The sequence below is a fragment of the Maylandia zebra genome, linkage group LG4 (assembly GCF_041146795.1).
Source record: "Maylandia zebra isolate NMK-2024a linkage group LG4, Mzebra_GT3a, whole genome shotgun sequence".
NCBI classification, from domain to species: Eukaryota; Metazoa; Chordata; class Actinopteri; order Cichliformes; family Cichlidae; genus Maylandia; species Maylandia zebra.
This window is the reverse complement of record NC_135170.1, coordinates 36,748,159-36,763,138: the sequence shown is the minus strand read 5'-3', so window position 1 is coordinate 36,763,138 and position 14,980 is coordinate 36,748,159. Positions and strand designations below refer to the sequence as shown.

The 14,980-nt window shown below is 46.1% G+C and overlaps 2 protein-coding genes across 8 annotated transcripts in view; one reads left to right on the top strand and one right to left on the bottom strand.

The window, feature by feature from the left end:
* Window positions 1-34: 34 nt before the first annotated feature.
* Window positions 35-4,263, bottom strand: LOC101477579 (leucine-rich repeat-containing protein 3B). Of its 6 annotated transcripts, none has more exons than XM_004556533.5 (7): window positions 4,207-4,263; window positions 3,492-3,650; window positions 1,299-1,653; window positions 962-1,087; window positions 710-871; window positions 561-639; window positions 35-425 (listed from the first exon to the last, which is right to left on the bottom strand). In XM_004556533.5, exons 3-7 carry the CDS (start codon window positions 1,545-1,547, stop codon window positions 193-195), a joined length of 849 nt encoding a protein of 282 aa, XP_004556590.1. In that variant the 5' UTR covers window positions 1,548-1,653; window positions 3,492-3,650; window positions 4,207-4,263; the 3' UTR covers window positions 35-192. The 6 variants fall into 6 exon arrangements, with proteins under 6 accessions (XP_004556590.1, XP_076739629.1, XP_012776029.1 ...); XM_076883514.1 differs by lacking the exon at window positions 4,207-4,263 and adding an exon at window positions 3,872-4,205; XM_012920575.4 differs by lacking the exon at window positions 4,207-4,263 and having other exon boundaries at window positions 3,492-4,205.
* Window positions 4,264-4,309: 46 nt separating this feature from the next.
* LOC101464520 (serine/threonine-protein kinase WNK4) overlaps window positions 4,310-14,980 on the top strand; it is a 27,299-nt gene continuing 16,628 nt past the window's right edge. The window contains exons 1-5 of one of the 2 annotated variants that reach the window (XM_014410331.3): window positions 4,310-4,478; window positions 5,820-6,238; window positions 12,247-12,419; window positions 14,449-14,669; window positions 14,757-14,914. In XM_014410331.3, the coding sequence (XP_014265817.1) occupies window positions 5,867-6,238; window positions 12,247-12,419; window positions 14,449-14,669; window positions 14,757-14,914 (924 nt within the window). In that variant the 5' untranslated portion in view covers window positions 4,310-4,478; window positions 5,820-5,866. The remainder of the gene's footprint in view (window positions 4,479-5,819; window positions 6,239-12,246; window positions 12,420-14,448; window positions 14,670-14,756; window positions 14,915-14,980) is intronic. The other variant, XM_014410332.3, reaches the window with a different exon arrangement.

Sequence of the window (14,980 nt, the reverse complement as noted above, 5' to 3'; positions counted from 1 at the left end):
TTAGAACTGAAGAAGCTTCTCGGATGAGAGGTGAAACGTCTTCAAGCAACTTAAAGAAGTCCAGACGCTTTTCTTTGCAAGCTCCTTTGACTGTGGGCAAAGAAATTGCTCTGGAAGTCATTACGGATGTCTTTGAGGGAAAACACAGCTGTGGGTAACTCTAGACAGGCATTCAGGAATTCCAAAAGGTCATCATGAAGTTGTCTTTTTGGGTTTATAAGGATTTTTGCTCTCCAGTAACTTCAGGTACTCCAGGTTTCGGCGTGTGACCGCCTGGTTCTGGCGGATGTAGTAGGCCAGGTAGCAGATGAGCATGAAGAGCCAGAGGAACATGGTGACGAGTGTCACCACATCAGTGGTTCTCCTCACAGACAAACACAGATCCCAGTCCTCCATCAGCACAACCAGTGGTATCCCGACAGCTCCTGTAACACCACATCACACAGTGTCAGACCATAAATCAGTGTATAGCCGAAAGTAAAGAACAAAATGGTACAAAAGAAGGAAAAATGATGTGTTGTGTGTTCTTTGTTCAGCACATCTGCTGAGAGAAAGCTTACCGAGGTTTGGGAGATCAGAGGTTGCACAGACAACTTCTGCTAGTGAGGTCGGGTCCAGATCCAACTGAGGCATGGACATCTAAACACAAACAGAAAGTTGTAATGACTTTGTGTGAACTACAAACACACATCATTGCATCTGTGCACACCTCCATCCTGCAGTCACAGTGCCAGGGGTTATGTGTGAGGTTGGCCTCAATCTGCAGACCGCCGAGCACCGGCAGCTCCAGCGTGGACAGGCGGTTGTACGACAGGTCCAAGAAAGTAAGCGAGTCCAACCCACGGAAACAACCGTCTTCAAGTGAGGAGAGCTGAGGAGGGCGAAACAGTATGATCCTGCTGTGTCTTACTGGTATTAAACTGGTGCATACTCTAAACTGGTATGAAGAGCTGTTCACTACCTGGTTATGTGACAGGTCGAGCTCATCGAGCAGGAACAGACTGGAGAACATGTCGGCCGCCAGAGAGGTCAGCAGGTTTTTATTCAGAAACAGACGAGTGGTGCGGTTCGGCAGGCCGATGGGTACCTGAGCGCACAAACACACCTGGATACTGTGAGCGCACGGATGCCGTCTGCTAAAGCTTAAAGAACATCCTCATCCTGCCTGAGAACTTAAAGTCAGGGGTAGTTTCATTCTCGGGTTGGAGGTTTTCACAGGTCATTCAGAGGCTAAAGTCCACCTGAAGCTAGGAAAAGCAGCCACACACGCACACGCACGCACACAGACACACACACACCTGGGTCAGTCTGAGTCCACTGCAGCGGACCGTCAGTCCTCCGTCTGCTGTCTCCAGTCGGTGGCAGGCGCTGATAGTGGAGACTCGGTTGCCACGACGCCACAATGCCACAGTGAGCGGTGATGTGGCCGACACCAGGCTGAGTGACGTCAACACCAGAAGAAGAAGAAAAAGGAGGCGGGGCATCCTCTGCAGTGAAACATCCACCACAGTGGAAGGCATCGGCAGCAGGTGCTTGGCGTGGGACATGATGATCACAGAGTCGACTTGTTACTTTAACTTCCTGTCACATGTTCAGCTGCTGGCGGCCATTTTGACTCGGTGTAAGCAGCAGGGAGCCGGGGGTGGAGCCTGTCTGCAGAAAAACAGTTCAAAGTTCAGCGGTGCCCCCTGCAGACTCCAGTCCTCACACTGATGTTTGTTGGAATAAAGACTCAGACGTCAGAAACACACCATCACGGTCAGCTGATCAATAATCATTATTAACTTGTTGTTAACACTCGTTACTGATATCAGGCGCCGGGAGAGGAAGTTTCTGGAATAAAACAATGTTGTAACAAAACAGCAGGAAAACAAAAGATTAAGGCGGGGATTACACAGAGTGAGGAGGAGGAGAACAAAGGGATGAGAAGAAGATAAAGGAGACGGATTCATGAAGCCAACGAGGAAATGAGCAGATTATCAGATTAAATCCTCCCACAGGGATTAAGAAAGAAGAGAGAAGAAAAAAGAAGTTAACCTTCGAACCCTTTAAAGCTGCTGGTCTGTTCCTCTGGGCTCCGCTACACCGACGAGGCTTTTACTTTGAAACTTTTCATCACTGTGGTAAACGTAGCCTTTGTTCACAGCTACAAATTCGAGTTCTTACTGTTAGCTGGATCAATAAAGCCTCAGATCAATAATAATCAGTGACATTGTTCATGTTTTATTGATCCGGGTAAAAAATCTGACTGAGATTCAAACTTCCTGTTGTCTCAGCACTCATGTAAAAGGAGGAATTCTGTCATCCTGTCATGTGACTCCTCTTCCTCAGTGTTTTCTATTCAAAAGGACTCTTCCTGTCCTTGCCTTTCACAATAAAAGCCTGTTGTGCTCTTTCAGTAGTGAACTGTTGTTGATAAGAAACTGACAGGATTACAGTGAAGTGACCTCCAGCTGACCGCAGGACTACATCCATCCACGCTCACTGTGAACACAGCCCAACACTTGAGCTCCTCCACCCACTCAGAAGCCTCACACTCAGTGTACTGTAACAGCTGCAGTGAGTTCATCATCATCATCATCATCATCACCTGTGCTGAGGTCGTGAGCAACGCTTCACAGCAGTCACATGACAGACCACAAATGTGTTTTTGTATTCATCAATATTTATCATCATTATTTGAACATAAAGCGTCACGCTCCTGTAACGCTGATATAATGTGTGGCCATGGAAACCGTTCAAGCCCCTCCCTGACAGGGTCCTGACTCAGGTGTGACCCTGACCCAGCCGCACTGCATCCTGATCACATCCCGGCCCAGACTTCAGTTTGATGTTGGCATGGGATCACAGACTAAAGCTGACTGTAGGTCAGTGATGGAGGCCGGCGGCGTGCTCGCCTTCCCTGTGTCAGACGTTTACTCCTGTTTTATTTGAGGTCAAACGTTTTAGTTCAGACAACAGGCCGAAGCACAGACACATCCAGAGGACTGGTCCTCTGTGACATCACCAAACAAACATCAGAGATCAGAGCGCTCTGGTCTGACCGCACGGACAGGAAACGGGGCTGTCGCACGCTGACAGGACGCACGCGCCTTTGTTTCATGTTTGATCTGCTCAGAACAAAGTCTTCACCCACAAATGTAAAATTAGCAACAATATTATTATATTATTATTATTGTTGGTGTTATTATTATACAGTATTATTTTAATATTATTCTAAACCCTGTTTCAGCTCCATCACCACCTCTGTGGACCCACTCTCAGTGCTGTCATGATATTTACCTCCATGCTAACCTTGTATCTCCACTAAGCTGTGCAGCTGTCAGTGCTGCTCACATCCCAAATGTTTCAGAGCTTTTTGGTTTGAAGCAAGACTGTTACCATGGAGACGCATCCTAAAAAGCCAGAAACCGATCTCTGACTGCACAAACAAACAAACAAACAAACAAACAAACAAACAAACAAACAAACAACAGCAGGGCTGTACTCACATGCTGCTGCTCCAGACACAGACGAACAGCTCTGACAGGGCAGCGACTGAAGACGAAGCTCCGCCCACAAACGAAATAATAAATACAGTCAAATAAATAAACGACAGGAAAACTGCCGTCCACCAGAAACAACGTCACGTGACCCCACGGAGGGAAAAACTGTAAGAAAAAAAATCTGTTAGAAAAAAAACATAATTAAAGAAATGAATAAATGACGTCAGTGTGGTTTTATAAAAACACCCGTGAGAAACTCAATAAACAAATGCAAATAAATCAATAACACAATCGATTGCCTAACACTATCACTAGTTTCACTTTGCTCTTATACTAACAGCGTCATCACGTTTCTGTCCCTTATTTTACCGTTAAAATCATTTTACCTTCAGTTTTCTTTATTAGATCTCAACTATAAAATCATCAGAGTGAAAACCTTCAGCGACATAAACACGACCACGAGGGGGCGCTCTGCACTGGCCTTCCTGCCGAGACCCAGACTCTCTGGCTGGAATCAAACCAGCAACTTTTCACTGAGCAGAGCGAGTGTGTTCATCGCGACTTCACCGAGCGACTGACGGCACTAAAATCATCCTTCACGAGCACGCGGACTAATTAAATACCGATCCAACGTGTGTTATTCAATAATACTGAGCCATGGCTCCGAGTACTGCAGGCACTCCGTGTTGGTAGCACATGCAGTACTTATGTCAGTACTCACACAGTGCCCGGGGGCTGGTTCGCTTCCTGTTTCTATCAGGCAGGTGACAGGTGTCCGGTGGGCGGGGCTTCATGCACTTCGTGCCGCCTGTGCTGTGCTGATAGAGCTCGTGCTCACACTCTCTTTCTGCAGCGCGTGCAGCCTGCGCAGAAATGACGTATGTGCTCCGAGAAGCTGAAGCTGTTTCCAGAGTCCGGCTCTGAAACACCTGCTGTTCTGTTTCTGCTTCTGCGGCGTCAGACTGATGAAGTGACCGCTGCTGCACACACAGCGTGAGTACCACACACACACACACACACACACTGTATTATAGTTTATGAAGTAAACAACTTCCTTTGTGCTTCAAACATTTTAAAACAGGTGCTTTAAAAAGTAGAATATCAAAACGAAATACGAATAAACTTTATTTACTTGATTTACGCAGAAAACAAAATCAGTAACATTTTTTATATACATACATATATATAGTATATGTATGTATGTATATAAATACTATATATGTATGTATGTATATATAGTATATATATATATATATATATGTATATATACATATATATATATATATATATATGTATATATGTATATATACATATATATGTATGTATATATACTATATATATATGTATGTATGTATATAAAACTTCAGTGAAGTTTCTTTAAAAAATCAGACCAAAGTAAAACCAAGTGAGTAGTTTGTGTGGCCTCGTGTTTTATGTACATGATGATAACGTCGGGGCGAGCGCGTGCTAAAGGACCTCCTCTCAGATCTGGACCCGGTCTGAGCTCCTGTCTGAGGTACAGACATCATGTCCCGGATGTTCTGCAAGCTTTAGGTCAGACGAGCGTGTGGGCCCATCACGTCCTTCGTCCTCCACACGTCTTCCACCAGAGGAACGCGGGACCCGCTACACTGGTGTCCCTCCGTGGATACGCCTCCCCCGACCATCACTGATCTGCCATCAAGTCTCTGAACGATGTTACAGGCAGCGTAGCGTTCTCCTCAGCTTCTCCTGACCCTTCACGTCTGTCACGTGTGCTCAGGCTGAAGCTGCTCACACATCTGTGAGAAGCACAGGGCAGCTCTGGTACTCTGTGGCACATGCCCGTCAGGCTCCACGGTGCTGGGCAGGAGCACAGGGCTCACATCGGGCTCTCGGGCCACCCTCATGGAGTCTGTGACGGTGCTCAGAGTGTTCTTGCTGGAGGTCATGTTGTGGCTCCGGCAGAGCTCATCCTTACACAGAGGAGCAGATACTGGTCCTGCTGGTGGGTTAAGTGGAAGTGACGGACGCCCTTTATAGGCTGCAGGTATGGCCTCACACTGACCCCAGCCAGATGCACATCTGGTGAAAAGCAGTCAGATGAGGAGGGGAAGTGTCAGCGACCTCCACCTGTTTCCTGTTTCAGGGGGTGTGTCGTTGCTGCCCCTGCACCTGTTATTCTTTTCATTAACGCCCTCTGATACTGATCGGATCAACAAGTTTAAATGAGTCGATGCTGCACCGATTCATCAGGTCGTATGTTGTGTGACGCTCAGGTTATGCAGTTGTTGTATGTTGGTGTGTCGTCATGGTGATGTTTAACATCTCGTGTCTCCATCGACCCTCCCACAGCTCCTCCTACTCAGACATCACCACCAGTCAGCTGACACAGGTGGAGGATGCTGCCTTGGACCCCTGACAGCGACAGCAAAAAAAGACCTGAAGAAGAAAAACAACAAGAGAATGAAGAGGAGTCGGACATGACCACATCGAAGGACGACCCCGCCAGCCAATCAGATGCTGCGGTTAAGCCTCAGGACGGCAGCTCGGACTCTGGGGAGGAGGCGGCCGCAGTGCTGTCAAACAGGGAGGTGTTACCATGGCAACAGAAGGAGGAAGAGCGCGACGAAGCAGAGACACAGGCGGTAGCTTCATCGCCCGATGGACGATTCCTCAAGTTCGACATCGAGATCGGACGAGGATCCTTTAAGGCGGTTTACAAAGGACTCGACACCGAGACCACGGTGGAGGTGGCCTGGTGTGAGCTGCAGGTAACACACACACATGCACACACACACACACATGCACACACACACACACACACACACACACACACACACACACACATGCACACACATGCACACACACACACGCATGCACACACGCACACATGCACACACACACACGCATGCACACACGCACACATGCACACACACACACGCATGCACACACGCACACATGCACACACACACACACAGTAATAGTGGTAAAAGTAAAGATTTGTTTTTATTATTTACTAAACAACAATAATCGTTTGTTTGTACTTGTTTGTTTCTTATCTCAGGTCAGTTTGTGTGTTTGAGCTCTGAGGTCGGTTTTATGCTTTTATTGGCTGATGCCTCAGACCGTGAGCTCTGATTGGCTCAGAATGAGGACCTTTAGGTTTGGTAAATGTTTAACACACCTGAGTTTGTGTCTGCGAGGACGCGCCTCCGTCCTCAGGGCTGAGCGAGCTGCACGCTCTCAGACTCTTCATCATCATCATCATCGACATGAGTTCACACACCGGCACTAATGAGCACGCCTTCTGACAGTGACCCATCTGTAAAACTAACAGGAACATGATTGGCCACAACTCCCAAGATGCATTTCTGCAATAACTCCCCAAAAAAGCGCGGCACTGCTGAGAGCATCAAACTAAGGCTATCGTCAGTCAGAGCGAGGTCCAGGGTCGGGGTCGCGGGGTGCTCCTCCTGCGGCGTTCAGTCTGAGCAGGTGTCGGTGCCAGCTCGCCGCGGCCAGGTGAAGACGTCTCCCTGTTTGTGGACAAACGGTTGTTCTTTCGCTGGTCGTCACAGGTGAACATTTGTGTCCACAAACAGACCGGCGACTGTAAACGTGCGAGCAACACGAGGCGAAGCTTTGCTCGGCGTTTGGTGTGAAACGACGTTAGACGAGCTGGTTCTGTTTAACTGAAAGCAAGCTGGTGGCCGGAGACGCCCATAGATACTGCCGAAGGGCGCGGCACGCCTGTGAGATAAACGGAGGTGAGCTTCGATGGGTTTGCCTCCCAACTTTACCTTCACCGTTATCAGCAGCTGTAGACGCCACATACTCCCAAACACTGCAGCGCTTTACTCATCTGTGAGCTCGTTCTGTCAGAATAATCCAGTTAAAGTGTTAATAAACTTGTAGCAGGTGGATGAAAACAGACCTGTTTAAACTCTGCCAGCACAGCTGCTGAGGAATCCAGTGTTTCTCATCTTTCTGTCTGCCTGTTTGCATCGTGTCACTTCCTGATACCGTCTAACAGAGAATATTAGATGAAGTTTGTCACGTTTAATAAATAATAATAATACAGGGAGTGCAGAATTATTAGGCAAATGAGTATTTTGTCCACATCATCCTCTTCATGCATGTTGTCTTACTCCAAGCTGTATAGGCTCGAAAGCCTACTACCAATTAAGCATATTAGGTGATGTGCATCTCTGTAATGAGAAGGGGTGTGGTCTAATGACATCAACACCCTATATCAGGTGTGCATAATTATTAGGCAACGTCCTTTCCTTTGGCAAAATGGGTCAAAAGAAGGACTTGACAGGCTCAGAAAAGTCAAAAATAGTGAGATATCTTGCAGAGGGATGCAGCAGTCTCAAAATTGCAAAGCTTCTGAAGCGTGATCATCAAACAATCAAGCGTTTCATTCAAAATAGTCAACAGGGTCGCAAGAAGCGTGTGGAAAAACCAAGGCGCAAAATAACTGCCCATGAACTGAGAAAAGTCAAGCGTGCAGCTGCCAAGATGCCACTTGCCACCAGTTTGGCCATATTTCAGAGCTGCAACATCACTGGAGTGCCCAAAAGCACAAGGTGTGCAATACTCAGAGACATGGCCAAGGTAAGAAAGGCTGAAAGACGACCACCACTGAACAAGACACACAAGCTGAAACGTCAAGACTGGGCCAAGAAATATCTCAAGACTGGTTTTTCTAAGGTTTTATGGACTGATGAAATGAGAGTGAGTCTTGATGGGCCAGATGGATGGGCCCGTGGCTGGATTGGTAAAGGGCAGAGAGCTCCAGTCCCACTCAGACGCCAGCAAGGTGGAGGTGGAGTACTGGTTTGGGCTGGTATCATCAAAGATGAGCTTGTGGGGCCTTTTCGGGTTGAGGATGGAGTCAAGCTCAACTCCCAGTCCTACTGCCAGTTTCTGGAAGACACCTTCTTCAAGCAGTGGTACAGGAAGAAGTCTGCATCCTTCAAGAAAAACATGATTTTCATGCAGGACAGTGCTCCATCACACACGTCCAAGATAATTGAAATGGGTATATATTTGTTTTTTGTTAAGTTGCCTAATAATTCTGCACAGTAATAGTCACCTGCACACACAGATATCCCCCTAAAACAGCTAAAACTAAAAACAAACTAAAAACTACTTCCAAAAACATTCAGCTTTGATATTAATGAGTTTTTTGGGTTCATTGAGAACATGGTTGTTGTTCAATAATAAAATTATTCCTCAGAAATACAACTTGCCTAATAATTCTGCACTCCCTGTAATCATTTGATTGTTTCTGATTTGACTCGTTTGGTGGCATGGTTCGCTCAGACCTCTGCCGTCTGACAGGTGAGTCGCAGCCTGTTTAGCCTCCCTGGACTCTAAACAGGTGCAGAGGATTTATCACTTCTAATAATGGCTCCATCCTCTGCGGGATGCAGGGCGAGGCGTTATGGAAACAGCTTTGTTCCTCTCACTCAACTTAATAAGAACTGTTGTATTAGACTCATCGTGCCTGATGACCAAACATGTGTGTGTCAGGTTCACATAGGTGTGTTTTGTGACGACAAACGCCATCATTTCTCTGTAAAGTCTAAATAAAGTAACTTTGAACCTAAATGAGACTTCCTGAGAGGTCACAGGTCAGCCAGGATTCTCCATGGAGGCTTGATACAGATACTTAAGTGTTTCACAGTAAAGGTCAAAGATCGGTTCCAAGCGAGTCAGAGACGTCAGCAGCGTGTCGTTGTGAACGCGATTGAATCCTGAGTCTGTAGGAGCGCTCGTGTCACCATCATGACCTGCTCCGACCTCACAGTAAATATCAGAGCTTCACTGCGCTGCAGTAAGAAAACCTGTTCCTCTGAAAGTAAACCGTGTATTTCTGTCAGTGCTGTTGTAGTAAAGGTGCTGTGGATGCGAAAGTGTGACGAGGGGGCAGAGGTGGCGTGCAGCACATCAGTTTCATGAAATCATCCTCATGGTTGTGAATGTAAAGTCTGCTGTGATTGGCTGTTACCCTCAGTGACCTCCGGTAGACTCACACAACAAGACAAATGTCAAAGCATTTACAGCTCACACAGATGTTTCCACATCCAGGTGCCACGCCCCTCGCTGTCCTCAGGTACAGAGCGTCCGTATCGCTCAGGTGTGTCTGGGACTATGAGCACAGGTGTGTACACGGAGGCAGAGCTCTGCTTTCTAATGGCAGGACTTCTCCCAGCAGTCTTGTAGGAATGGGCTCGTTGATGGTTTGGAGGAATTAGTGAAGTTACCTCAGAAAGATCAATGACACTGAGAGTGACTGTGATGTGACAGCCAGGTGGAACTCCACGTCACCGTGTCTCTTTCCTTTAATCTCAGGCTGTGGTTCACATCTGCTGTGTGAATGGAAGAGTCCACTGTGTCTGCTGGAGCGTGCCCCTGTTGGCTGTTACTCAGACTGTGAGTAAAGGAGCAGCATGCTCACAGCCATGAAGGCTGAGCACACGTTTGCTGCACACATGCAGGCAGGACAGCTGTGCACAGTCATGTCAGAGCAGCACTGACTCTCCCCTCAGTGAACGTTTATGCAAACCTGCTGAGCTGAATATCACACAGCTGAGTGTCACACACCGGGTTTCATCAGAGCCTGCAGACCTCTGGTCCCAGACCAGATCAGTGTAAGGTTGGTTTGTTTGTCTTTTTAGGTTTTTATGAGAGCGTCTGTGGTTTAAGGTTCAGCTCTGAGTCAGGACAGCATGAAGTTTAATACGAAGGGACTGTCCTGAGGAATTTATGTGTGAGGTTATAAAACACTTTATGACTGATTTAAAGCTCCTACTTCAGTCAGGCTCAACAAAAACCATTGTCTTCCTCGTCCTTCGTCCTTTCGTCTCATCTTTAATAGAGTGAAAAACACACGGGGCCCGGTCCTCTCAAGGACACATAGACCAGCACGTGTGTGATAAAGGGTTAACAGTGACTCAGCGCGTTGTTGTACCGTACACAGTATCTGATTGGACGGACAGCTGCTGGCTGTTGATAACACACACACACACACACACACACACACACACACACACACACACACACACACACACACACACACACAGGGCAAAGAGGTCAAAGATCAACTCTGTGCTGAACTTCCTGCTTTGTGTTTATGGTCATTATTACAGGCACTCTCACCTGGCCTTCGTGCTCACCTGTGATTGGTCAGCTTCTGAGATTACACACAAATAAACATTTTCTTAGTGGTCCTTTATTTTCATGCTTTTATTGTGAAAATCGTGGTGAGTAGATTGATTGTGACGCAGAGCCAGGGTTACGCGTGTAACCTCCAGTGTCTAAACAAGAAGTTTTAAAATCAGCATTTACATGTTCTTTATTTTTTATTTCATTAAATATTTCATTTATTTTATTTGTAAATGTTTAATTAAATCTTATGACTTTTATTGTTCCTGTATCATTCATTTTGTTTTATATTTCTAACTGTATTTTTATTATTTTAATTACTTTATTTATTTATTGTGAGTTTATTCCTTTTAAATGTATTCTTGTCCCATTTATTTATTTTGTTGTAATATTGTATTTTTAGTTTACTGCTTTTCAGTATCTGAATCTGCGTGTAATTTATTTGACTTTTTGAATTGTATGTCTTGGTGCGATTTGATGTCTGTTTAATGGTTAGACTGGTGCCACCACAGCTCTTGTGTGTGTGAACCAGAAAAATTAAATATACACCAAAGAAACGCGTCGTACAGACGGCGTGTGTGTGTTTGGTGCTGGTTTCCCATCATGCTCTGCAGTGATGTGAGAAGCGTATGTTGTCCTGTCAGCAGATCTGTTAGTGTACGAGGGCTCAGCGTCCTTCACAGCAAAGCTGCGTCAGAGCCGCCTCATTGATTCAATTCAATTCAATTTTATTTATATAGCGCCAAATCACAACATAAGTCGCCTCAAGGCGCTTTATAGATACAGAGAAAAACCCAACAATCATATGACCCCCTATGAGCAGCACTTTGGCAACAGTGGGAAGGAAAAACTCCCTTTTAACAGGAAGAAACCTCCAGCAGAACCAGGCTCAGGGAGGGGCGGGGCCATCTGCTGTGATTGGTTGGTGTGAGAGAAGGAAGACAGGATAAAGACATGCTGTGGAAGAGAGACAGAGGTTAATAACAGATATGATTCAATGCAGAGAGGTCTGTTAACACATAGTGAGTGAGAAAGGTGACTGGAAAGGAAAAACTCAATGCATCATGGGAATCCCCCGGCAGCCTACGTCTATTGCAGCATAACTAAGGGAGGACTCAGGGTCACCTGGTCCAGCCCTAACTATATGCTTTAGCAAAAAGGAAAGTTTTAAGCCTAATCTTAAAAGTAGAGATAGTGTCTGTCTCCTGAATCCAAACTGGAAGCTGGTTCCACAGAAGAGGGGCCTGAAAACTGAAGGCTCTGCCTCCCATTCTACTTTTAAATACTCTAGGAACAACAAGTAGGCCTGCAGAGCGAGAGCAAAGCGCTCTAATAGGGTGATATGGTACTACAAGGTCATTAAGATAAGATGGGGCCTGATTATTTAAGACCTTGTATGTGAGGAGCAGGATTTTGAATTCAATTCTGGATTTAACAGGAAGCCAAAACAGGAGAAATCTGCTCTCTCTTTCTAGTCCCTGTCAGGACTCTTGCTGCAGCATTTTGGATTAGCTGAAGGCTTTTCAGGGAGTTTTTTGCCGATCTGATCTCTGAATTCACGGACGAGCGAATGATTGGAAATGTTCATGTGTTCGTGTCGTAACAGACTCACCGTCTAAACAAGGCCGAGCGTCAGCGCTTCAACGAGGAGGTGGAGATGCTGAAAGCTCTGCAGCATCCCAACATCGTCCGATTCTACGACTCTTGGAAGTCGACGCTGAAGGGACACAAATGCACCATCCTGGTGACGGAGCTCATGACGTCCGGGACCCTCAAGATGTGAGTCCAGAACCAGAACATTTGGTTCTTCTGTAGTTCCTCAACACTCTGTATTTGGGAACTTGATGCTGATTCTCACCGTAGTACATCAACAACTAATTTTTCAGATATCAGTGACTCTGTCAGTGCGCCCCAGGGCGGCTGTGGCTACAATGTAGCTGCCATCACCAGTGTGTGCATGTGTGTGTGAATGGGTGGATACCTGGATGTGTCCTTAGGGACTAGTAAAGCACTGTACAAATACAGGCCATTTACCATTTACTCAGTTTACTGGTTAAATAATACATGCTGATGAATTCTGGATCGTGTTGCAGATTTAAAGTCAGATTAATCCGTTACCAGTTCTTCCCCTGGATTAGTGATCATATCCACCACCAAAGAAGAGGGTGCAGAAAACCTGGAGGTAGATGGAACAAGACTTCCTATCTCCATATGAAGGAGTTATTAGTCACACTCATCCAACATCTTATTTTACTAGTGTGAGTAACGATAACAAAGATTAATCCGATGTTGTTATTTGACACCATCAGCAAACATCCTAACCCTCTTCAGTCTGCTGTTACTCCAGTGTCTGCTAATAACTGGGAAAATGTTTCTTCACCTGCAAGATCAAAATATCAGGTCACACCCAGTCCGTGCCTCTTCAACCACCCGAAGGCTTTTACCCAGTTCTGTTGTCTGAGGTCAAAGCACTTCTCCAACAGATCTTTTGGATATAGCCTCACACATGTGCACCTCCCCCTGGCCTCTCTCTCTTGTCAGTCCCTTACATCTGGCTGTGTCCCAGATTACTTTAAAACAGCCGGTGTCTTTCCTGTACTAAAAAAAACCTCCTCCACTCTTTTAAACAATTTTGGGCCAATTTCCAAACTTCCTGTTTCTTGTCAGCTCGTTGAGATTGTTGGGTCGGCATCGCTGGTACTGGTCTCAAATGGGTTTCTTTATACTTTTCAGATTCCTCAGAATTCATATTAACCAGTGTCCTCATCTGCACCAGTGGAGTCTCCCAGGGCTCGGTCCTTGGACCAGTTCTGTTGTCTTTGTCTATGTTACCTCTGGGTCAACTAATCAGTGGTTTTAATGGAGTCTCCTACCACTGCTATGCAGATGACACACTGTAATATGTCAACAGCCTCTCTTGCTTCAATGTTTCTCTGCCATTATTAGTTGCATGTAGTCTGACTTCCTCCATCTCAACTCTGGTAAAACCGAGGTTCTAGTGCTCGGCCCAGACAGTTTCTCTAAGGACGTTTATCAGTACATCGGCCCCTCGCCAATAACATCAAATCATCTGCTTTTTATCGCTTTTGATTACCGCCTGAATTTTGAATCTCTCAAAGGTTAGCCAGTATTGTTTCCTTCATCTGAGAAATATTGTGACAATCAAACCTTTACTGCCAGTCAGTCATCTTGAACTTTTAGTATACATCTTGATTACTGCGTCTTTCACGTGCGTCTCTCCATAGCTCATCTCCAATTAGTTCAGAAAGCAGAAGACCAGCTATCAGTCACATATCACACCAATCCCTGCCTCCGTTCACTGGGTTCCAGTATAATTCAGATTTAAGATTGTGTTATTGACATATAAGGCTCTACATGGATGGGCCCTGCTTATGTAGCTGAGCTTCTAACACCTGATCAGCCCGCCTCTCCGATCGTCCAATCAGGGCCTTCTGACTGTCCCTCCCTCTGATTTTAAAACCAGAGATGATCGCAGTTTGTAGGCTGTGGGACAGCCTTCCTCAGACTATCAGGTTGGCTGACTTTGTGTTTTAGTGAATGCTGAAAACTCATTTTTATAGGTTAGCGTTTCCTTAATTCATTCCCCTTCATTTGTTGACGCAGTTTGAAACCACGCGTTGAATGAATGTCTGTAAGTTTTAACATGTACACTTATCATCAGTGTCCAGCTGCGCTTTGTAACCCCGTGTTTTGAAAAGTGCTATTTAGATAAAGTTATTATTCTAATTATTTATTGATCCTAATTTGACTTCTTGGATCTCGTCTGTCTTTCTTTAAACTCGTCCAGGTACCTGCGCAGGTTCCGTCAGATGAAACTGAAGCTGCTGCAGCGTTGGAGCCTCCAGATCCTAAAGGGGCTTCACTTCCTGCACTCACGCTGCCCCCCGATCATTCACCGAGACCTCAAGTGTGACAACATCTTCATCACCGGGCCCACGGCCTCCGTCAAGATCGGAGATCTGGGCCTCGCCACACTCAAGAAGGCCTCGTTCGCTAAGAGTGTGATTGGTAAGAGACAGTCTGTAACCCTCCATGACCTCAGAAAGTCAGTGGGCCCAAAAAGCTGCTTCATGGTTTTTCTGGTGGTGCATTCAGGAACTCCAGAGTTCATGGCTCCAGAGATGTATGAGGAGAAGTACGATGAGGCCGTGGACATTTACGCCTTCGGCATGTGCATCCTGGAGATGGCGACCTCCGAGTATCCATACTCTGAGTGTCAGAACGCTGGCCAGATCTACCGCAAGGTCACCAGTGTAAGGCCCCGCCCTCGCTTAGCGCGTTTTACTTCATGTCCTCATGCCCAGATTTTTGACTTCCTG

What these genes read in the sequence shown, in the direction of transcription:
- LOC101477579 (XM_004556533.5), bottom strand. Translation starts at nt 1,547, where the DNA reads ATGTCCCACGCCAAGCACCTGCTGCCGATGCCTTCCACTGTGGTGGAT. An exon ending in GTGGACTCAGACTGACCCAG is followed by an intron (nt 1,088 to 1,298) that starts GTGTGTGTGTGT and finishes TTGTGCGCTCAG; the next exon opens with GTACCCATCGGCCTGCCGAA. An exon ending in CTCTGATCTCCCAAACCTCG is followed by an intron (nt 426 to 560) that starts GTAAGCTTTCTC and finishes GTGGTGTTACAG; the next exon opens with GAGCTGTCGGGATACCACTG.